This window comes from Myotis daubentonii, chromosome 8 (assembly GCF_963259705.1).
Source record: "Myotis daubentonii chromosome 8, mMyoDau2.1, whole genome shotgun sequence".
NCBI lineage: Eukaryota > Metazoa > Chordata > Mammalia > Chiroptera > Vespertilionidae > Myotis > Myotis daubentonii.
Genome location: NC_081847.1, coordinates 82,397,250 through 82,422,395, shown reverse-complemented (window position 1 = coordinate 82,422,395; position 25,146 = coordinate 82,397,250). Strand labels below are relative to the sequence as shown.

Here is a 25,146-nt window from a genome sequence, read left to right as displayed (position 1 = left end):
AAAAAGTTTGCCCACCCCTGGATTCAATTTAGCATTAGGTTATACTTTCTCTTTTTGTAGAAAATGTTGAATGAATAGAATGACAAGCTGCCTTCCCTATCAAGCCATCTTGATAGGTACTTGAATGTGGGGATGATTCACATGTACTGTCAACCTCCAAAAAGATATGTCTTGACCTAAACTGGAATATTTTACTCCTAACCCTCCTCCATTGTCCGAGGGAGGATTACTTTCTGGGACACTCTATTTAGGATAACACCATTTCTCTAATTCTCTTACCCTAGCCCCCGCCCCAAATTTCTGGACTTGTTCAATTGCCTGATGATGTCCACTTGACCAGTTCATCCTCTGGGAACCTGAAGGGAAATATCAGCCAGGTGTTTCTGAATCCTTTACACTCCCACTACTAGGCTATTGTCTGCAAAGAGCTATTTTCACGTCCTGTTGGCCAGATGCTCCTCTAGTTTATGAGCCAAACTTCTGGTCTCAGGAAGTCCTGTACTGCCGCCACTAAATAGCCTTCAGAACTGCTTCGTTTTGAAGTTCAGGCACAATAAAGTGTGAATAGCTTCAAGACGTAGCGATCTTTCCTCCTTTAGGTTGTTCTCTCTCTTGTGTTGTTCGTGAGACACGTGTGTACATTCATATGCACACACACATACACATACACACACACAGGCACTCACACATACTCTGCCGCCCATTTCCACACTGGCCACTTATAAATTTAAGAAGTGTGTCTTCAATTAGTTCCTTACCTCTATAATTTACCCTACATGCTCAACCCCAAAGAAGCCCAGATGTAGAGTGGAATATGTTGACCCTACTAAACGTTGCAGGCCTAAAAGGAAATGTTTCATTTTAGCATCATGGTCTGTTGTGTTAGCCCCAATTTTTTCAACTACTAGTGGAGAAGTAGGATAAATATCTTAAGGAAAATGAGGAGAAAAATATTAAAACATGGATACCACTCTCAGTTACTCCTGGGCACTCCCACTTTATTCTTTCCCCATTCCTCTCTCATGCTGTGCCCAGCACAGATTTCCCGGAGGGGTTTCATTTGAAGTTTTTACAACACTGGCTTTGTGGAGTGGGAAGCTCTGAGTTCCACAGGACAGGTCAAAATGGTCCTGCTTTAGGCTAAAGGTCATTGCAAGACTTACTGAGCAATGAATAACGACTGAACAATCTTAAATAAAGTAAGTTATAAAGATCAAAATAGAAAAAGGCAGAGTGAGCTTCTGACTACAAAAATAGCATTTTTTTGTAGTTAGTGTTGTAAAAGGAAAAGGAGACCAACTCTGGGCCAAACACTGGGTGGATGAGATTTCAGTGTCTCTTCCCTCCAAAGCTACCACATGGGACTTTATTAAGCCTCTAGAGTAGTGTCGCCCAATAGAGTCTTCTACACTGGTGGAAATGTTCCATATCCGTGCTGTCCCATAGGGTAGCCACTAGTCACATGTGGCTACTAATCACCGGAAATGTGGTCAGTGTGACTGAGAAACATAATTTTTCATTTAAGTTAAATAGTTACCTGTGGCCAGTAACAGCCATGTTGGGCAGCTCAGTTCTAGACCTAAGCACTGTGAATCTCAGAACACACATGGGATTCATTTAGTAAAACACAGATGGTGGGAATCTCCAGGCAAACAACTTGGTGCCTTCAATAAATAAGATGCAAGGAGAGACAGGTAGGGGAGAGGGTGGAGGTGTAAATTAATAGAGACTTAAGAGGTAAAATGATCATATTTGGATGCCAATTTAAATAAACTGTCAAAAGAGATCTTATTTCATGTATTTGTGGATACTTGAATACTATATGGACATTGCATGGTATTATAGACTTACTAGAGGCCCGATGCATGAAATGCGTGCAAGAGTAGGCCTTCCTTCTCCTGCCTGCCAGCACTGGTTTCCCTCCAGCACCTGGGACCCAGGCTTCCCTCGCAGCCCTGGTTTCATCTGGAAGGACGTCCTGTCTTATTAGCATATTACCCTTTTATTATTATAGATTGTTAATTTTCTTAGGTGTCATAATTGCATTGGGATCATGCTCTTTTAAAGTGCATATCTTTAAGAAATACATACTAAAATATTTATAGATGAAATCATATGATACAATCTGGATTGCCTTCAAAAAAATGGGGAAGGGAGGAGGTAAGTAGAAGTATTGACGAGACAAGATTAACCACTGTCCCTGTGTGTGACCAGAAGCAGAGTGCAGTGTAGCAAGAAGGACTTCATGCAGGTGTGGCTGGAAAACAAGCTGGACTAGGACGGGCCTCTTAGCCTCTCTGAATTTCTTTTTCTTTATCTACTATATTGGATGGTTAGACTGCATACTCTCAAAATTCTCTTCTAGATTTAAAGATTGCTATAGTTCTTTCCTATACTCATTATCAATTGCCTTGAGAAATGTGAGGTGGCTTTCTATAACATTTATTTCATCTAATAACTTCGAAATCCTAGTTGGGGGAAGGACTTTGGACTTGGCATGGTTTGATATTAACAAATTTTTCTCCTTATTGCTTATGATTGCACTGTCCCTCTAAATGTTTTCAGATTTTTCTCTCTTCAAATTGTTTCATTATTAGACAGTAATTTCTGGGCTTTTGCAGCAAGATTGATTCCATATTTGCCCTCCATCTTCTAATTGCCCTATATCTTGCCTGTTCTTTGTCAGTTCTAAAAAATAATTACGAGTGGCCAAGGCAAGATGCAAATTCATTTCTTAACTCTGCAATGCAAATCATTCTGGACCTTTCTCTGTATTTAAAATTGCCATGCAAATAAGTGGTTGAGGTGGTTTGGGTCTAGGTTTTCCTTCTCTTCGCTCCCATTATCAGAGGATCAGCTCATCGGCCTTCATTTATTTTGCCATGTCTTTTATGATAATCAAAGACAACTGAGCACTGTTCGTTGTGCACTGACTACAGATGTAGCACAGGCACTGTGAACAAGATAAGGGCTCACAAGTCTTAGTTTTATAGAAGGTTTTAAGAAATAGGGGCTAATAGTTTGAAGACTGTACCTTTCCCATGTGGAACTTACATCCTAGTTTTACAAGAACTTTATGGGTGGATGAGAGAGGGAGGCAAATTTATCTAGACTCATTAGAATTTTTCTTACTGCTTGAATATCCCTAAGGGCAGGTGGGATCCTACTGGGGATTGTTGAACTGTCTTGAGTTGAACTGCCTTCCAGGTTGACCAGGGCTGGAACACCATCTGCCTCAATCAAGGGCCAGTGGTGCAGTATGAATTGCACTGTATGCTGATCCAGGTTAGAAGGTTCTTAGATAGCAAAGGCCCGTCTTTTCTCCCTGGCAAAGGTCATTCACAAAGCCATACATGACCTGTTAAGTAGAACATAGTCAGCAAATACAAGCTCGAGGGGATTTAATTGTTTAATGTTCTCCCATGCACGTTGTGCATTTTTTTGTACTTTGTAATTATATTTAAATCAGTAGTGATCCTGTGTTTTCCTTGCTGCTTTTAATTTTTTAATAGGCTCTATGAAGCAACTTGCCTTGGCATGCAAACACTCTCCCTTCTTTCTTAGAATTTAAATTAACCTTCTAACATTCCTGGCCTTAAAAGCACTTCTGAAAGAGATGGCAAGTTGCCTCTGCTGGTGAGGTCTCTGCAAGGCAGGGCTGGTCGTCAGCCGAGTACTATAGATCTGCTTTCCAGTTTGGAAGCCATCGTTTAGATAGGGTTTGCAGGTGCGGGGGATTTGTCACAATATAAAGGTGCTTCTGTTCTGTTCTTAAAGTCATCTTACTACAGGTTGGGGTTTCTCTGAAAATGTGACTAGCTCAGTGGTTCTCAACCTGTGGGTCGCGACCCCGTTGGCGGTCGAACGACCCTTTCACAGGGGTCACCTAAGACCATCCTGCATATCAGGTATTTACATTACGATTCATAACAGTAGCAACATTACAGTTATGAAGTAGCAACGAAAATAATTTTCTGGTTGGGTCACAACATGAGGAACTGTATTTAAAGGGCCAGAAGGTTGAGAACCACTGGACTAGCTTGTTTAAAGCACAGTAACTACTGGACTGAAGTGACATATTCCTCTTAGGTTTATGATGAAGAGCATCTTCTCTCTGATGCAATGGCTTGTAGGACCCTGGTCTTTGTTTTGCTCCCATCTCCCATTTCTTCCTGGGACAAGTGAAGCTAGGAAGTGAGGTAGGAAGCAGTGAGGTGTACCGGTGCACGTGTAGGTGTGCAAATGCTGACATGGCAAAGGCCACCAATAGTAAGCGCCCCAGAGTATCTGTCTCCCCCAGATCTTCTGGGATAGGGGTTCAGTAACTTGCCCTGCACTCTCCTGCCTCTGCAATCTTGTCCACACTGTTCACCTCTTCTCTGCCTCTCCAATCTGGTCCAGTTTTAAGTCAGTAGCCTCCTGTATGGGATGCACACACCTCAAGAAAAACATATTAAGGTTTTTTATTTTATTATTTGTATTTTATTTAAAGAATAAAAAGTAAGTTAAATATTCTAATACTTAATATATAGAACAGCCGTGAGGCCCTTTTTTGGGCTGCATATCAAATGGTGTCACCTCTCAAGGGTGGGCAAGAGGTTCTGGGAAAGAAGAGGCATGTGCATTGGAAGGGCTGACAGGCAATCCATTGGGTTGTTACTTTCAGGGTGTTGTCAGGTCCTACTCTAAATGCTACAGCAGGTCAGCCTCCATGGTTCATTTTAGAAAATTAAGATCTTTAAGAAGAAAAAAAAATTCAAAATATTTTGTAATAGGAGGAGGAATATCCATGAAATATGTCATATACCACACAGAGTTTTATTGGTTATCTCAGCAAACTGCATAAGAGTTGTCATTTTCAAAGATGAATTTGGCAATTTTCTTGTACAAAAAGACAGGGTTCTAAAAGTTCTCACCTTTTCTGTGCTGTCAAGGAGCTATCAGTAATGTTACCTAACAGCTGTTAAAAAACAAACAGAAACTTAATGTCCTTTTGGGGTAAAATGGGCAAGAAAGTAATTGCTTTTAGAAAGAAACACACAAGGGAGGTAGCATTTTTGAAATGGATTGAAAATGTTTTCATTGTTTGTCAATTTTGCTGCCAAAAATGATATATTATAACCTGTAAAATCCTTTAAATCTGCAAATTAAAAAATCTTGTAAACAGAGTTAACTTCAAAATGATGTGTTTCAGAGATTTGAACTTACTAAAAAATATAATGCCTTTTGATATGCAAGAGCATTTGTTTATTGATAAGGAAATTAGTTAGGCAAATTTCATCAAAAATCTTTGCTTAATTGAGGGGAAGTATTAAAAATATAGTATTAAGCAAAATGATGCACTTTCTCCTTTTGTATCTATCTATAACTAAAATATCCTTTTAACTTACAATATCTGTATTGAAATAAACTAAATTCAGAATCAGACCTTCAAACTGCTTTGTCAAAGCAGTTTGTGCCAAAGAAACGAGTTTTATAAAAAGAAGTATTCAAACTAAATCACTGGCCCTCCCTAAAACATTATTAAAGTTAGTGTAACATGTGGATGACAGTAAAAATGTTTTTTGTTTTGTTAATAATAAAAACTTCCATGAAATTGAAAATTATTTTAAAATATTATTTATTTCAGATTTATCTCAACCGTTTAAAGTTCATATTTTAAAAAATGAGTGCATATATTCTGAATATGTATTTACATGGGGTAAAGCTTCAAGATTATGTTACTGATATCACCACATGATCAAACTTTTTGACTACTTTAAAGTTTTCCTTTCTTTTTCTAACGTCCTGAAGAGTTTATTCACTCAATATTTATCCCTAGATCTTCTTGAAGAGACAGTAGTGTTCCTCTTCATTCCCCTATAACAGAGAACACAGTTCCTTTCTCGTAGTAGATACTGAATTAATATTTCCTGCTGCACTGCTTCAGGTTGTAAGCCCCTAAAGACCAAAGCCTGCATATCATTAATCTTTACATTCCCCAGAGCACCTTTAGTTGAATTGCATGCAATTCCAAGGCAGTCAAAGGAGTGTCCTATCCACCAAGAGCTTCTGGAGAGGGATTCAATGCTGACCTCCGCTACTTGGTTAGGCTGCTCTGAGGACCTGGTCCTTGTCCTTAGGTTTTTAGAATTCCTGACTTCTCTGACCATGAGAGAATAATACTAGTTATTTCATGAGCTGGGTTTTGTACAAACCACTGGTGGCTTTGGACAGAGGAAGGTAGTGGTAACGTGTCTCCAGAGAGAACCTAAGCTGAGTAAGGACACTGTTAATTTGCTCGAGAAACCCCTAAGAAAGGTAACCTGGACTTTGGCAGGCTTGAGAAAGCTGGGTGAAAGGGAGAGCTCAGAGACCTGAGAACTAGCAACAGAGGTGATTACAGATGCCTATAAGGCACACTCTATACCTTCATTAATAGGAATTGTGCAGGGTGCGTCCTCAGAAGAGTCTTTTAAGTCTGTGAGTTTTCAGGGGGGTGGGTGGGTGGGTGATATTTATTAGGATCAGAGTGTTGTTTTCCTAGGCTTTGGGTAAGGAGTGAATTCTGAGTGGCAGCACTCATAAATGGAGGAATACTAGGGCCATTTAGCCCTCGTCTGGTTCAAGCAACTTTGACTTCTGTAAGTTGCACGTGGCTCAAGCCCTGTAGACTGACTAGACAATGTGAAAGGCTGGATAGAAATGTAGTTGATGCCAAAAAGTTGAAAGCTCCATCTGTTGAGTCTCACAGTATGCCAGGTGGTCACATGGTGGGAAGGGGGGTCTCACCCTGTCAATGGGCTCTTTGTATTTTTTTCTCTCTCTCTCAAATATGGCATAGCTATATCCTTAACCATAAATATCATCCCCTATATAATACTCCAAATATTATAGATGCATATTCCTATTGATTGTGAGAGTATTTTCATTCTTTTTTGAATTTTGAAAACAAACAAACAAGTAAACAAACACCCCCCAGAAAAACAGGGAAAAACAAAGAATAATGTAGCAAACAGGATCTTATAAAATTTCTTCACATTTTAAATATTTAGGCTCAGAAGAAACAAATCCTTGTTGATCATCCTAGAATTTCAAGAATTATATCAAATGGTAGCTATCCATGTTTTGTTTTCTTCCTAGTCTTAATAATTGCATTTGTTTACTTAAAAACTTAGTCTAGCTGTTTATGATCTGATAGAAAACATATCCACCAACACATTAGAAGAATGTTGTCTTGACTTTTCATTCTTTAGTTCTGTGCCTCCAAACAAGTTTCTTAATTTCTTGACAGGGAAATTACCTCGAGATAAATATAATCCTATAAAAATAGCCAGATACCTTCAAGTATTCTCTGTTCTAGGTAAGACATCCTTTATTCCTTCATCTGTGTTTTATGAGATGAATTCTAGACTATATTCCATTTTGATCACCCTTCTCTAGAGGGTGTTTATCTGCCAAATCTCATCTTAAACTTTGATGCTCAGAATTGAACTGATCTCCCAAGTATGAAGTAATTAGTGCAGAAAAATTGGGTTGATTAATTTCTATGATTAAGGAACTATGCATCTAACAATAAGGGCTATATTAAAAAAAAACAAAATTAAACTAAACTCAGGTGTTTTTTTGTAGCACCAACACTCTGTTGGCTTGTATTAAATGGAAGCTCAATTAACTCCCTTAAATGTTTTCATATAAACTGCCACGAAACTGGACATTGCTGTGTGAAATTGTTTTTTGAGTTTAACTACAAACCTTCTTTTTAAATCAGCAAAGTTTAATTTTACTGGTTTCAGTGCAGTGTTCTAGTCTGTTGTGAAAGTTTGGAATCTTAATTTTGCTTTGTCAAAGGGTGCCCAGATTTGTAGGGATCTCTATGGGGTTTAATACCCTCCAAGTTAATGACTGTCTCTTTAACTCTTTCTGGGTATGATTCAAGTGTCTCAAATGAATGCCATTGTTTCCCTCTTTATTAAACTTACTAGAGGCCCAGTGCCAAAATTCGTGCACTCATGGGGTGGGGGGATCCCTCAGCCCAGCCTGTGGACTCTCGCAGTCCGGGAGCCCTTGGGGGTATGTCCAACTGACGGCTTAGGCCCACTCCCTTAGCGCTGCCGCGGAGGTGGGAGAAGCTCCCGCCCTGCCGCTGCGCTTGCCAGCCATGAGCCCAGCTCAGGGCTTCTGGCTGAGCAGTGTTCCCTCTATGGGAGCGAACTGACAACCAGGGGGCAGCTCCTGCATTGAGCGTCTGCACCCTGGTGGTCAATGAGCATCATAGCAACTGGTATTCTGCCGTTTGGTCAATTTGCATATTAGCCTTTTATTATATAGGATTGAAGAAAATATTTCAATTTATACCTCAAACTATTCCTGTATTCTTCATAAAAACAATAAGCAATTTATACCCATTGCTTTAGACGTTCACATATTTTTGTGTCTATCTAGTTAATAGATGATGGATGTACCACAGAAACAATAACTTTGCATAGCCTACAGGTGTCTGCCCAAATCTATTATTTCAGTCAAAGAGGATATTGCATCTGATGTTGAACTGGGTAAAATATCTTACATTTATCTTTCATCCAGAGGCAATTCTCCAGCTTTAGTGAGAAAGAACAAGACAAAAACAAAATGAAACAAAACAAAAACTAGGTGTGGTTCCAGTGCTTTCCAATTTCCATTGGAATTTAGTTTATGATTCAGATTTAAAGGTTCTCACTGATATTTTCATCTTGATACATTCTACCCATTCTTTAAAACTCCAATTAAGTCATCTTCCTAAAAGCCATCTGAGGACTCTCATTTCAACATTAATCTTTCTGGTCCCTTCTATCTTGCTTGCATCTCTCTGACATCACTTGACAGTCTGCCCTGTATTAAGGAGATGGGATTAATCTACCTTTATCTCTCCACTTAAATTGTGTTTTCTTAAGGGACAGGACAATGTCTTAACCATTCTTACTCATCCTTGGAACAAATATATCTTGAGCCCCACTTTGTACCAGGCACTGTGCTGGGTACTCTATTCCAAGTCCTGCCCATAATGACCAGCACAGTGCTCAGCTGGCTTACTTGAAATCAATCTACGTGATATGACCTAAACTGAGGCTTAACATCTACTTTTATAAGGTCTGTGTATAAAATATGAAAGGATTCACTGAAGGGAATCCAAGTTACTGTAAATTAAATCACATCCTCACCTATTTCAGTTGTTCCCTACTTTCCTTGGGGCCCCATTAAGTATTTGGAGTATCTAAGCTAGGACCAAAAGCGTGGAAGTACTGAGGAATAGATTCTGATATCCAAACCACTCCATAGGAGAAATGGTCTTTCAATGATAAAAACAAGTTTGGAACTTACTGAGTTCCATTAAGCAAACCAGCTTGAGTATTTAAGGCCACAGATTGATTAAAACCATGGGTTCCCTTGAAAATGGAGACGAGTATATATATATATATATATACACCTAAGTGACTGAATGACCGAACGACCAGTTGACCGGTCGCTATGATGCACACTGACCACCAGGGGGGCAGATGCTCAATGCAGGAGCTGCCCCTGGTGGTCAGTGCGCTCCCACAGCGGGAGCGCTGCTCAATTGACCAATGCGTGCCAGATGCAGGGCTCACAGAAGGGGCTCTCCCAATCAGTACTGACTGGGCACAAGCCCATGGCAGGTGCAGCAGGGCCAGGATGAGTTGGGAGCGGCAGGCAGGAGTGGCAGGCAGTGTTGGACTGCTGGTTTCGGCCTGATCCCCACAGGCCGCCTGTGGGAATTGGGCCGAAACCAGCAATCCGACATCCCCCAAGGGGTCCTGGATTGCGAGAGGGCACAGGCCAGCTGAGGGACCCCACTGGTGCACAAATCTGCGCAATGGGCCTCTAATCCTATCTAATAAAGAGGGAATATGCTAATTGACCCTAGCACCATTGCAAAGATGGCGGGGCCCACAGCCAATAAGGAGGGAATATGCTAATTGACTGCCACGCCCTCAAAGATGGTGGTGCCCACAGCCACTAGATGGTGGCACCCAGTCCCCTCAGCCCCACCAAGGTGGCAGGTGGGCCCAGCCTTGCCACACTCCTGCCTCTGGAGTCGCCCAGCTGCCCAGAGCCTGCCTGTGGTACAGGCAAGCCTCGGATGGCAGCTGCCCAGGCACCCAGGGCTGCCCGAGGTGTAGGTAAGCCTTGGATGGCGGCTGCCAAGCCACCCAGGGCTGCCCGAGGCTTGCGCTGCTGGCAGTGCAGCAGCAGAGGTGTGATGGGGTGTCACCTTCCCCTGATTGACAGGTTGCCTCTGGCCCCTTTGGGCTCCTGGACTGTGAGAGGGGGCAGGCTGGGCTGAGGGACCCCCCTTCCAGTGTATGAATTTTCATGCACCAGGCCTCTAGTATATATATATATAAGCCTAAGTGACCGAAGGACCAGTTGACTGGTCACTGTGATACACACTGACCACCAGGGGTCAGATGCTCAATGCAAGAGCTGCCTTCTGGTGGTCAATGTGCTCCCACAGCAGGAGCATCGCTTAGCTGACCGATGGGCACCAGACACAGGGCTCATGGCTGGCGAGCGCTGCTGTGGTGGCATGAGCCTCTCCTGATAGGGACTGACTGGGCGCAAGCCCATGGCAGACACAGCAGGCCCAGGATAAGCAGGAGTGGCAGGCAGCATTGGACTTCCGGTTTCAGCCCAATCTCTGTAGGCCACGCTGAGGGACCCCACTGGTGCACAAATCCGTGCACCAGGCCTCTAGTATATTACATATTAATTATCTAACACCAAAATGAGAGAGAGAGAGAGAGAGAGAGAGAGAGAGAGAGAGAGAGAGAGAGAAAGAGAGGGGGAGGGTAGAAAATATGAATGGTTTTTTCATTGCTGAACATTTGGATCAGAATTATAATGGTTTATTGTGGGGGAGTGTCCACATGCTCTCTTGGCAAATACCTATACATTCAAGTTCTGAGCAATATACCAGTACTATTTTTGTGTTTTTTTAAGTTACTGCTTTTCTTTCCTTTTTTTTTCTTCTTCCTAATATAAGCTTGGACAGACTCAAGGCAGCAAATACTCCTTCCTCAATTTAAGACTTGACAATTTATGAGGAAAAAGCTCATTCATCATATTTCCCTTTTAGAGACCATAAATTATTGGCTCATATACCATGTGGCTTGGATTCTAGGAAAAGTTAGCATAAACAAACCCAAGTTACAATTCGTGGAGTAAGAGAGTGAGTCATAAACAAAACACAGACATATGCTCTCATATAAATAAGGGCCTGGATCATCAGCTTCCCAAAGTCTGCTTCCCATTAATTACACAACAGAATGAACTTTCCATATGTAAGCCCAAATCACTTAACTCTGGCAACTTGTGGGAGACAAAGACCAGGATTGTGGCTTTCATTTAGGCACCAACTAAACTGGATTTCAAAATAAGAAAAATCCTCAAAATACCTTCAGCTTTTGGAGGGCATGAAAGTGCCTTGGAGGAGGGTTTTGGAGCATTGAAACTCCAGCAACCCAGGGATTCTGCTCGAGGCTGGTCTAGATCCCCTGCTGAATTTAAAGCTAATATCGGGCTTACTCTTTTTTGTTCTGAGCTCTGTCATCTTTATGGGAAAGCCCTGGGTCCAGGCCACACAGGGTGTTCAGACATTGCTGGGATCATGGAACAGCTACAATTCCCTCTGTTAGGAGGTTTGCTCTGTCTTTTGAACCTGTCTATTGATAGCACAAACTCAAGTTTCTTCATGTTACATGAAAACTCTCTGGTCTCTCTTAAAGAGGAATCAAGGAAACATATAAGGACTCCTAGGGAAGAGGATTCCTCGGTAGGCGAGACGCTCTGAGAGTAGTGGGAGCAGTGGAGCTCTCTTCTTGTGTCCCTTTCAAAAGTGACCTCATAAAACAAACTAGCAGAGTTAGTTACAAACAACTGAAATAACAGATGTCACATTTCAGGAGTCCTGGGTTCAGGAGAGGAGAGAAAAAGGAAATTTATTCTTTGCTAGGGCAGGTACACATGGGTTTCCACCATTCATTTACTCAATGATTATGTAATGTCCACTTTCTGTATCACACTATCGACCATACAAGGTAAGTGCAATACATCATTCCTGCTTTCATATGAAATTAAGGGAAAGAAGACATGAACATTTTTTGGAGAATCTATAGTGCAGTCTACAATATTTCACATATTTCCTCATTTAATTAGCAACCACATGAGGATATTATTAGTGCTATAGTACAGATATGAAAACTGAGATCTCAGAGATTAAATAATTTTCCCAAGGGCACATATTTTATTTTATTTATTTATTTTTTAATCCTTATTCAAGGCTATTTTTCCATTGTTTTTTGAGAGAGTGGGAGGGAGGGGGAGAGACAGAGAGAGAGGGAAACATCAATGTGAGAGAGATACATCAATTGGTTGCCTCCTGCATGTGTCCTGGGGTGGGAATTGAGCCTGCAACTGAGGTATATGCCCTTGACTAGAATCAAACCCAGGACCAACACTCTATCCACTGAGACAAACCAGTTAGGCAAGGGCACACATTTTAGAGGTTATGGACTCAAGAATTCAAGCAAGGGCTGCCCCATTTCAAAGCCAGTTTCATACAATAGATATACCCTTACGGAAGCAAAAATAAGACAGAGTTAGGTAGGAATGAGGCTGGGATTTCCCTGTTAATTTCCCACTGTTGACTGCACTGGGGTGCCAAATTTCTCAATCTCAAAGAACTCTTCCAATCCCCAAATTCCATAATTTAATAATACAAGAGATTACTACAGATTCCTCTTGTTGCTTCTGCTAAATTATGTGTTCCTACATAGTGCTTGGATTTTGTTACTCACTTCGGTTCCTTTGTTTCCTATAGGGAGCCCGACAGCTAATATAATGAGTGAAGTTGGACTGGATTATAAAGGAAGGTAGGGGGGCTGGAGGGAGCACCTGGGAAACTAAAGAGAATGGGCCTGATGCCCAAACGTTACTCTGTGTCAATCAATTGCTGGCAGGTAGAAATCTGAACCCACAGTTATTAGATAGTCCGAGTTTCAAAAAGCCAGAAATCTTGATTATTATGTAAATTTGCTAACATTTCCCAGCTGCTAATTAATTTTTAAAGAAAGGTATAACCCTCTGGAGGCCAGTCAAAATACAATTGCAGGTGGCTACTGGCCCATGGCTACCATTTTGCTAATGGTGCCCTTCAGAATGGTCACCTGACCTCATTTGAGAATTTCAGAAACTCCAGTTCTGACCCCAAACCTCTTTTCCAGCTTCCTCTGTTATTTCCACATACACCCCAATCTCAGAGATGTAAATGACTCTCTCCTATCCTTTCTGCATATGAATTCCATTCATCCTTAGAAGGCCACCTCAACTCTTCTTTTTCCAGATCATCTCACTGTCTTCCGAACTCCCTTAGTACCACTCAGTTGGCAATCAATGATCTGTCAGTTGCTAAATGATAGCTCCATTACTGTCTGAGGTTATTCAATCTATTCATTTTTAAAATATTATTTGGTCATCTCATGTTTTGGAGTCAGGCCTTCCCAAACAGTATGAAAGTTCCTCTAGGGCAGGTCTAATCTTATCCTTACATGTATCAAAGTGGCTGGTGCTTAAAAACTCTTGACGATTCATACCAAAGACTTACAGAAGTTTCAGTAAGATGAGCTCCATATGGCAGTTAATACCCTCACTGGTGGTGGTGGTGTTGTGGGGGGGGAGAGGGGGGTTGTGCCCTAAGATAAGGGTATTTGGAGGGTGGAGTGAGGATAAAACTTCTAATGATAATTAATGGATGTTATGATCTGAGTCATAAAATGACTAAATTATGACTTAACATGATTAAATCATAACATGACATGACTTCATTTCTGACATGAGAGGGGTCATAAAAGTGATATATGGTTTTGACTATGTGATTGATGTTTTGATCTGTCATTTCATTTCTTCCTTACCACTGCCTAAAAGGCACTGTTTTTCCCCATTTCACTGATGAGGAAACTGAGACTTAGAAGTCTCAATTAGACTCAGTGACTTACCCAAGGGAACTAGTTAATCATTATTGCGGGCCACAAAATCCCTGACCCTTGAATTCCAAATCCAGCTTCCACTATGCATTTGTGTGGTAGCCAGAAGGATTCCAGGTTTCCTAATTCCTACTCAGGTAATATTTTGTAATTAATTTCTTCTTTCTGGGCTCAGTTTTCTCATTTGCAACATGAAGGGGTTGGCAGAGGTGCCTTCTAGTCTATTCTAATGAGGTCTAGTCAATTCCAGTGTGAGTATCAGGAGGCCCAGACCCCCTGGGAGAATATCCTGGTATTACTCCAGTGGGTCTCAGAGGTAGAATGGAGAGGGCTTATGGGAGGGTGCTATGTCTGTCTGTCTGTCTGTCTGTCTCTTTGCCATATCTGTCTACAATCCTTACTCTATTCTTTCTCACTTCCCCCTTTCTCCATGACTCTCTTTCTCTGTCTTTCCTTTCTCTGAGACTGACTCCTGCCTGCCCAGACCACTAAGGATCATTCTTAATGACAGTCATTACACAGTTCTTCCACATTGCCTGAGGCCATTTCCGCAGCAATGAGCAGGAAAGACCTTGCCCCCCTTCCCAACAGCTGGGCTCAGTATGCCAACTTCACTGGAACCAAGTTTTTCAAAAACTCTCCGTTAATTACAGGAAACGCACAGCACTGTCCCCACCCCCTCTCATTAACACAGTTGCTTTCAGTCGCCACTAAATTATCTCACCGCCATTAAAACAACAATCTAATTAGACTTGTGGAAATGGAAAGTGCCAGTGAACAAGGCAGGCACAGCACTATCTCAAAACTGATCGTAAAATATTCCTGCCCTTGCCTTCTTGGCAGCATAAAATCTACCCCTGGATGAGCCTCCTTTCATTCTTTTCCATTTATAAAGAATATTTGATATAAAATGAGTATCTTAATAGAAATCGCTTCACGTATGGAGGAGTTTCTTTCTTGCATTTCTCTGAGAGCATGGAGTCCTCATTACAATAATCGCACCTGACTCCCCCTGAGCTGGGGCCTCACAGCCAAACCTCCCACTGGGCTTCAATGGAGGTGTGAATGATACTATCACTGGGAAGAAGATAAAATGTATTATTATCATTACTTTATTTTTAACAGGGTCTGACTGTGGCAAGAGAAGGTTGGGAGCGTAATCTGTAGGAAGCATTTCAAGAAGATAAATTGAGTTAAATTTCTCAGACAGACTTTCAAACCTGTCATTAAGCCTTTTGTCTTCTCTAAAATCTCAGCTCTGGAGAGAAAAAAAATTAGTTCAATAAAGTCCAGACCTGTTCACTGAGTATCTACTATGCACCCGACACTGTGTGAGGGTATTCACGCCCAAATATGATTATGTTGTTTAAAAGGAGTACTCCCAGCTTTTGCTTCTCTTATTTCATCCCATATAAATCAAGGGATTTATGGGATACGTAGTCCTTATTGAATGAGACAAAAACCTAAATAGGAAATGGTTGCTCCCCCTGGGAAAGCAATACTCCAGCCACAAGACTATCATATGTAAAATAAAGTACAACCTAGGCCAATGTCCAGCTTTCCATGGAGTGGCTCATCCTGAAAATCCCACAGAACTTTCAATTGAAGGGAGACATAGGATCCTCCTTCTCGGAATAAACCCAGAGCCATGTACTGCACATATCATGCCACATAGGCCGACTCTTGAACTTGACAATAACCTTCCCTCAGGATATCCTGGTAGATTAGCCAGGAGCTGGTCTGCCATAACTGAACAAAGGACTCTAGAGGCCCCAGAGGTCCCTCTCGGGTTGCTCTCTATGCTGAACATTCTTAGGATGGTTTGCTATTTCTGGTGCTGAAATGGAAAATAAAGGCACATCATTGCCTTTCAACTCTAAAGAATGTAATGCAAGAGTATGCTTTTTCATGCACCAGATGGTTCTGTACAGAAAACACTTGTTCAACACATTTTGACTAGTATTCAATGATTATCTATTATTTGTCCACTTCAGTGCTAGTTACTAAAAATAAGGGAGTGGATAGTCCAGCCTGGGACACAGGCATGAGAACACAGACACTGTTAAATATAGAGACCAATGATCAATGGGCTTACAGGGAGCCATAGGGCACAGAAGATGTGGTATGCAAATTGGCCATGGGGTGGTTCTCAAACTGGGTGTAAGGGAAGGCATCCTAGAGTTGAAGGCACTACGCTGAGTCTTAAAGAATAATCATGAATTAGCCATCCAGACGGCTTGAGGAGTGGGTGAGGGAATAGTCCAGAATGGAAAGCCCAAACATCAATAACCATAACAGCAACAGTAACAATAGCAACAATAGCGCTGGTTTGCTGAACTCTTCCTATGGGGCAGACATGCGGCCAAGATTTTCACCAGGTCTATCTCATTTAGTCCTCCCCACAACCCTCTACGCTAGGTGGTCTGCTTTCCATGTCCATTGAGGTCTCAGATCACCCAGCTGGTAAGTGCAGCCCTGAGATTCAGGGCAGGCCACTGTAAATAAGAACAAGTCTAGTCAACGAGAACACTGCATGGCCTGTGAGTGGTGATAAGAAAAAATGAGCCAAAACTTAGAAACAAGGCAAACAGAAGGGTGTTTGTTCTTTTGGAGTCCTAGAGTATTCTATAATTTTATGGGCCTGCCCAGTGATTATTAACTATCTAGGCTAGGGGAATGTACCTTTTTTGGATTTGCTATCCACTACTGATAGCAAATGCCCAGGCTGTGCCTTGTAATATGATAACTTGCAGGTTTTTGCCTGGATGCAAATGATTTCTGTGAGGTAGAAAAGATAACTTTAGAGGTTATGGTTTTATTCCCCATTAGAACATTAACTGAGCAATCTTGCTTGATGTTCTTTCTCTGATGGCCATATTCCCATAATGCCCTGTTCCTCCAATTCTTCCTTGGACCAATCCGGTCACCATGTAGGTTTCCTCAACAAAGAGTTGCATGAATATTTGACACGAGTTTATAGTTTTTGAAAACTATAGAGAGAAGACTCCAGAGAAGTTTGGTGCTGATGGCATCTTCAAGGAGATTCAGGTTGGAGCAGAAGGCAGAAAGCCAGATTCCAGAGTTTTGATGCCTCTCTGAATGCTTACAGCCTCCGGCACGGGATCAGCTAAACTGCTTTAGGAAGTCCAGATTAAATCAGACAAGAACTTATTTCATCCTTTTTGGGCAAAATTAAAACAAGTTTTTGGAGTTTTTGTGTGTGATGGTGTCTTCAGGGAAGCACAGAGGCTTCCAATCCTTCAGGGCCCAGAGAAGAGGAGAGTGGGGGCTTCCCAGGAGCCGCACATTCTGCAGAGCTCTAGGCAAAGAGTCATTCTGTGCTGCTTCAAAATGGGTTCATGAGTAGCACTTTACAGACAACTTGAATGATTGGTTTCTAAAATAAAGCTTTATTTTTCTCTAGCTCTTTTTGTTTTTAGGGTTTTCTGCTGTATATTTTAAATGATTAGTCTGGACTTGCAGGAATTTGTTTCATAATTTGAAGACTTCTTCAATGTATGTACTTATGGGCCTTGAATGTTCCAAAACCTGTTAACTCGAAGAATTATTTGCTCTATTTTGGTTCTTTTGGAAGACCAGACTTTTGGCTGCAGTGGCCTATTACTTTGGTTAGGAGTTCCAGATCATGATCCCACATAGGACAAAAAAACAAGTAGTATAAATAATTTTCTAATTCTCAAATTCCTGGGCATTGCTTTATACACCTGGATATTATTTCACTATTCTGGGCCTCTCTCCATAAATGGCAATTGGTCAAGAGAAAAATTAGGTATCACAAATTTGGGAGGGAGAAGCAATTTTCATGATCATTTTGCTCCAGCTACTAGACCACTGGATTTCACTCTGATTCCTCAGGATGAAGAATCCATTCTTTTACTTGTAAAGGTAATTTTTCAAGCTTAAAGTTTGCATCTTGATTATAGGCATCAGTCAGTTCTGGTTGGATTGATAGTTTGGTTAACAACTAAATGGTTTATCTAATGTATATAGTCTCTCCCTTCAGAAGCAAAATGTCTAAAAATTTAATAGACTTTGAAATTTAAATAGCTTCACTTACTCATAGGCTCTGGTAGTTTTAAATAAGGCAGATCCTTTAGTTTGAGAGAATAATGTTTTAGCCTTGATGCAAAACAGATATGAACTAAGCATCATCTTCACTCTGCTCCCCTCTGGTATCTTGAACTGGGCTACCCCTTGAACAGTTGAGATTTGATGAGAGCAACTCTGATGCATGTCTGGTTATCTCCTTGGATTTAAGATGTGAGACTATCAGTGTGTGTGTGTGTGTGTGTGTGTGTGTGTGAGAGAGAGAGAGAGAGAGAGAGAGAGAGAGAGAGAGAGAGAGAGAGAGAGAATGAGGAGGAGGAAGAGGAGAAAGAGGGAAGAAGAAGGATATGTCTGCTTATTTTCCTATCATCCCTATACTAGACTTTCAGGCATAGAACCACAGAGATTACGTTTCTTTGGCATTTCACTTAGTTCCTGCAGAATTTGTAATCTACTTAATAATAGTATTATCTTAAATACAAAGGTGGAGCAAGTTTCAGTAGGAAGATAATGAATTTCTACTCATTGCATGACCTCCCTGAAAAGTTAGCTCAATATGTAGATCAGAAAAATTAGCCTGACACATTCAGGTTTGTGTTATCTGATATGGTTAGTAAATTATGATTGGGATTGTGCAATAGAAGTTATTTCAAATTATGCAGCCCTTTGAGCAAACTTTATTGAAGCTTTTACTGCATTGGCCCTAATTACTCACAGTAATGATGCACTGCTCCCTGGAATGAGACCTTCCTTGTGCCAGGGGACTGTGGCTGATCAATGGCTATCGAGCAGTTTGATCAGGAAGGCTGAGCTGCCTGAGAGCAGTTTGATCATGAAGGCAGCCACCGCCATCCCTTCCTCCCAGTAGCTCACAAACTCACATCTTCTCAGTCTGGCCACCCACTCCTGGAACCCCTCTTCTACACCCCCCCTTCCAAATCAATAACTTCATAATCAGCATGCCTCCCAGACTCTGAGAAGTGGAAAAATTGCCTTAATGCATGAACGCACACACACATACACACACTTGAGCTAGAAGATATATTTAAACCTCTGAACTGCCTTCATTTCTCCTATATTATAATGTTTATAAAATAAAGTGGAAAATGTTCCTTTTTTTCTTTATAAAATAAAATGGGAAATGTTCCTTCTTCTTCTTTTTCCAAAGATCACCTGTTTGAAAAAGTACTGGTGGAACCATAGACTAACTAATTACTTGGCAAGTATTTACCCAACAGCCCCCTTCATGTCTGTCAAATGTTTTCCATTTGATTGTTTAGCAGTTCCAAGGCTGACCATCCTTTTCTCAGATGTCTCCCACCACACTGGGTGCTGGATCAGCACGCAGCTGCTGGCTTGCAATCATTCATTTCAGTCAGTGATTTACTGAGCAGCTACTATGTGTCAGGCACGACACCAGAAATTTTAGCATCCATTAATTTTAAATGAAAGAAATTACTAATTAATGCAATTATTTTGGTATTTTTTTTTATCTCAATAAACTCTTAAGTTAATTTTGCTGAATAAGCCCTTTATAGTTTTACTGTTCTTTCTTTTTTTATTTTTTATTTTTTTTACATATATTTTATTGATTTTTTTACAGAGAGGAAGGGAAATGGATAGAGAGTTAGAAACATCGATGAGAGAGAAACATCGATCAGCTGGCCTCCTGCACACTCCCTACTGGGGATGTGCCCGCAACCATGCCCTTGACCGGAATCAAACCTGGGACCCTTGAGTCCGCAGGCTGACGCTCTATCCACTGAGCCAAACTGGTTAGGGCTACTGTTCTTTCTTTTATTGCCCTTTGCACTTGTCTGCATCTTCAAAACCATTCTCTAGAAAGGAAGACCTAGTGGAAAATAAGTGGATTTCTCTATACAGCCACAGGTAATTCTAAACGACCTTGCATACAGTGAGAGATGAGTAAGGGGATTCTAAAGAAAATAAAAAAAAAAAAAATAAGCGAGTTGTCTTATCAGAAATGTAGATGACCAATGCACAAACACCCAATCGAATGAAATCAAACCCAGAAGAGATTTATCTCCTGCTGTGTGCCTGACACTGTTAGGCTATCCACCCGATCAAATTATGAGTTTTGCTCACTGTTCTCTAAAAAAAGTAGGAGTCCACAGTTAGGGAGAAAGCAACCTGCCTTGGCTAATGTTGAGCCTATGACAGAAGTAGGATTCCATTGGAAACCAGGTGGTCAATCAAGAAGTTGGGTCCAGTCCCATTGCATGACCTCATGCAATTGCAAACTGCAGAGATTCTGAGGTTTCTCTGAATCACACTGGACACGAGCCCCGCCTGTGGGACCTTAGCTCTCTCTGGTTTGTAGGAAGCGGCAAATCTGCGGAGAGCAGAATCTCAGGAAGGTCTGGCTACCAGCACCGGGTTGGACCTCTGGTTTCTTTCCCCTCAGAAGTTCTGCTCAGCCACCTGAGACCCAGAAGTGGACCAGATCTGTGAAATTCTCATGAGGGTCTCAGTTTAGCACTGCCTACAAATAAACAACAGCACATTCTTGCATCCCGAAACAGGAGAGCTGTGGCTCAGCTCTGATTACCAGACAGGCAGGTTGAAAAGTTCAAGACCCACCTGTTTCTATGCCCCTTTGGCATATTTGTAAACTACTGAATGCAAATAGAGTCCACAGGAGGCTGGGATCCCAAGAATGTGCTCTCGCACACTGGCTGGAACAAGTTCAGGGGGAAGAAAATAGGGGACCACCTGTCTGTCTTTTGCCCCTGGGAAATATCTGTGCTTGGCAAGCAAAGGCGGAAACATGCAGGCTAATTTCTAAATCCATAAAGGGAGGTCTCTGGAGCTTAACCAACAAGGGCGAGGAAGCAATTTTCTGGGTGGGCAGTGCAGACTGCGGCCTCAGTCTTTTGCTTCAGCTGAGTGATAGCTTCCCAGATTTCCAGGCAGGACATCAGCTCCCACTTCCGGGACTGTCAAATCCCCCCCTCTCCCTGCCCCCCCCCCCCCCCGCCTGCACTCCCCCCTCCCCCGCCCAAGGAGCTGCTGATCCATCAAGGCTCAGGATAGCTTCCTCCCCTTCCACCCTGTGTTCCCTCCTCTGACCTCTTCCTGTACTCCTCGCTGACATTGTTTACCTGACATTTCCACCAAAAACTTTTCATTTCACATCTAGCATGTGAAAGATGTGAAGATTCATGATCATATTTGAGAGATGATCCATGCTTTCAGAGCAAGATTTCCCAAATGGCTGGTGAGAACACCATTTCCAAAGAGATGCTGAGAGCTATTTAAGAGCTATTTCATGAAAAATAGGATTTTAAGAGGTATTTCATGAAAAATAGGTTTTGTGGTCAGATGAGACTGTGAAATTCTGAAATTCTGTGTCTCTCCATCCAGGAGCCTCACAATGAACTGGTCAATTAAAGGCTCTGAACAGCTCTGCAGGAAGAAATCAGATGTAATAATACAGCATTCCCCACATTCATTTAACTATGGAAACATCTTTTATCACAAAACACCTACTAATATTTTGCTGAACTCACTTTAGGAAGTGTCCTTCCAAATACCTTTTCCTATTATATCAATTAGACTCATTTTCTAATTACCAATAATTTCCATGAAGGAGGCAGGTATGTAGACAAGTTGAGTTCTCAGCTAAAAAGAAAAAAAAAGCAACCTGCTGACTTAAAATAAGTTTGGTGTGAATATGAATAACCAGTCTCCCCCAGCTGGTCATGACCAGGAAGTCATGGTTCATTTCCAGATCAGGGCACATGCCCAGATTGCGGGCTTGATTCCCAATGGAGGCAGCTGATCAATGATTCTCTATCATCATTGATGTTTCTATCTCTCTCTCCATTTCCCTCTCTGAAGTCAATAAAAATATATTTAAAAAATAATAATCAGTCTCTTCTTGGGCTTCCAATCATAATAGTCATTTCTAAATACTGCTATATGCTTAACATTGACCAATGCATTAATTCAACAAACATTTATGAAATGGGCCATCATTCCATGTGCTGTGAGATAGCAAGAACCTAAATCATGGATTCTGCCTCAGAGTTATGTAAAAGTCTTTTGAGGAAGAAGAGGTTAAATAGAAGACATTTTTCATGTGGAAGGTGAATGCATAGTACAGACACTGGATGCTGCAGGCATTTGAAAGCAGTGTGGCCTCAAAAGTCTGTGGGATGCATGTAGGAATTGAGTAAACCTGTCCTCAAAGAAAGGAGTTAAGCCAAGTCCAAGGCCTACCTTCCTCGCAGTTGGAATGAGTGTGGCAAAGTGGGGGCTGGTGCAGGGATTGGTGAGAGGGAGTAGAGGAAGGCAAAGAGCTTCACGGGTATTTGAATAAGGAATTTATATTTTATCACCTGCCTGTGAGGAGTCTGGTGACTATTGAGGGATCCATGACATCATGAGGGTAGAATGAATCAAGGCCTCAGGGAACTCTGATTACTGTCTCCTAACCCTGGAGAACAAGATTGGGAAATGCAGTGTTTGGGAGCATGGGTCTAGGACAGCCGTGGGCAAACTATGGCCCGCGGGCCGGATCCGGCCCATTTGAAATGAAAAACATTTGAAATAAAGGACTGTATCCTTTTATGTAATGATGTTTACTTTGAATTTATATTAGTTCACACAAACTCTCCATCCATGCATTTGTTCCGGCCCTCCGGTCCAGTTTAAGAACCCATTGTGGCCCTCAAGTCAAAAAGTTTGCCCACCCCTGGTCTAGGACCTGGGATGGGATCCTGACTGTGCACAGGTTCTTGGGGCAAGTTCCTTTACTCTTAGCTTCCTCATCTGAAATGAAGGCACAAGCATTTATTTTACAGAGTTTTTTATGAGTTACATGAGGTAGCATATATAAGGATGCTGAGATTTGTAATTTTAAAGCTTGACAAAGAGTAATTGCTATCATCATTTGCTGCTTACTAGATGGGCATGTGTTAGGATAAACTGGAAAGCTTCTTCAAGAGGACTTTGCCACTAGTTTCAAGGTGACCTCCATCCTTGTTAAACCTCCTCCCACTTGAAAAATCCAGGGCTGCAACAGCTCACCTGCTCAGTGGGGCAGGTTGGCTAAGCAGAGGACTCTTACCTGTACTCCATAGCACACTCCCAGGAGGTCTTCTCCACGCCCACCTTCTCTGGGGTGAACCCAAAGCATCTGAAAAGTGCTCACCTGCATCTGAGGTTGCTGCAGACGCAGCGAGGAGAGATAACACTGGGGTGGGTGGGATTGCAACACTGTCAACCGCAGCTGGCTTCTTCCTGGTCATCATGGTGGACACGGAGCCCTCGTTCTTACTATGCGTTGCCGTCTGGTCCACTTTTAAGTGGGGACTTGGCATCCCTGAAAAACAAGAACCCCAAAGCCTGCAGTTATTTTGAAGAAACAGGAAAACAGACAATATAAAAACTGAAAGTGATCTGAGAAAATTCTTAAATGATCTGACCTCCTTCTGGTATAAGAATAACATTTTAGAATGTTCAAAGAAAAAAAAATTAGCAGCATGACTGGTTTTGGTTTTGTGGCTAAAGTTAGTGGTGAGGACATTCCAGGTTGCTGCCTGGAAGTGGTGTCAAGGCACAGGCCTAAAGAAGCAGTATACTCCTTCACCAGGCATGCTGTTGCCTGCTGAGGATCACAAAGGCAATCTCTAACAGGAAGTTGTGCTGTGTGCAGCATGGCGAGGAGAAGTGGGACCCACCCTTGTGAGGCTGCTCCTCTCAGGCAGCAGGGGAGACAAGACTAAATGAGAAGAAGTTGTTGGGCAGCAAGTATGGGCAGGCTTCCGTGTCCTTCATCCTAGGTGCTTGGGGAGTTCTACGCAGGTAGGGACTCATGTGAAAAAAAGTAAGAAAAGGCTTTTCAGAGGTCGCTCTAGAACAGCAAGAATGAGGGATAGTCATATGATGCCATAGATGGAGAAAGGAAGAGGCTCTAGATGAGGACCAGCCTGCTGGAGGTGGAAGACGCACTGTGGGGACTGCTGTGTAGCAACAGTCACTGAGCTAAGCAAGAGCAGACATGGGACCTTGGAGTGTCTGGCCACGACAACCATCATAAGTCATGCCTTTATGGTGCCGAGAAGCCTGGGAAAGCTCTCGCGAGGTGCCTCTGGAAGGGCCTGGATATTCACTATATGACAAATCTTGGAGCTATTCTGGAACCACGTTTCCTGGGCTGGAATCCAGGCTCTTGTACTTTCCAGCTGTGTGATCACGAGCAAGTTACTTAACCTCTCCAAGCTTTGAGCTTCCTTAACTGTACAAATGAGATGGAATGCTCTCCTAGGGGTGGTTGGGAGCATCCAGCAGTCAGTCTCCATAAAGTGCTTAGACCAGTGTCTGGCACACAGTCGATGCTATGTAACTGTTTCCCATTATTATTATTCCTATTATTGCAACTATCGCTAATATAACCCACTGCTTCCTCAGGCCCAGCTGAAACAAGGCAGCAAGGTGTCCTTTCTCTTCCCTGACAGGACCAAGGATCTCTGAGCACCTTCCACATCCCAGCTGCATAATAATGACTCTCCGACTCACTCGAGCATAAGTGCAGAGGCATGGAAGTTCTGTATCCATGTCAAACAGTCTATAGCAGCGGTTCTCAACCTGTGGGTTGTGAGCCCTTTGGCGGTCGAAAGACCCTTTCACAGGGGTCGCCTAAGACCATCCTGCATATCAGATATTTACATTACGATTCATAACAGTAGCAACATTACAGTTATGAAGTAGCAACGAAAATAATTTTATGGTTGGGTCACAACATGAGGAACTGTATTTAAAGGGCCAGAAGGTTGAGAACCACTGGTCTATAGACTAGAAAATTGACTCAGTGCTTCTTCATTTGCAGGCTCTATGCCACTGGCAGCAACAAACAACAACACGTGGGGCTTTATCCTGTGATCCTTTTTGTCCCATCCCAAGTAACCTGAGTGATACGGTCCCCTCCCGGAGTAACATCATCTTCCACCACAGGGATCAGCTCCCTCGGGCCTAATGACAGTGGTGATCCATGTAGTGAGGAGGTTACTATTTTCTTCATTTTACAGATGAG

General features: G+C 42.1%; 1 protein-coding gene across 5 annotated transcripts in view; it reads right to left on the bottom strand.

Moving 5' to 3' along the window:
• Positions 1-25,146, bottom strand: part of SETBP1 (SET binding protein 1) — a 343,356-nt gene that overhangs the window by 5,890 nt on the left and 312,320 nt on the right. For all 5 annotated transcript variants that reach the window (XM_059707194.1, XM_059707193.1, XM_059707195.1 and 2 more), the window contains one exon: positions 23,266-23,436. In XM_059707194.1, coding sequence (XP_059563177.1) covers positions 23,266-23,436 — 171 coding nt within the window. The remainder of the gene's footprint in view (positions 1-23,265; positions 23,437-25,146) is intronic.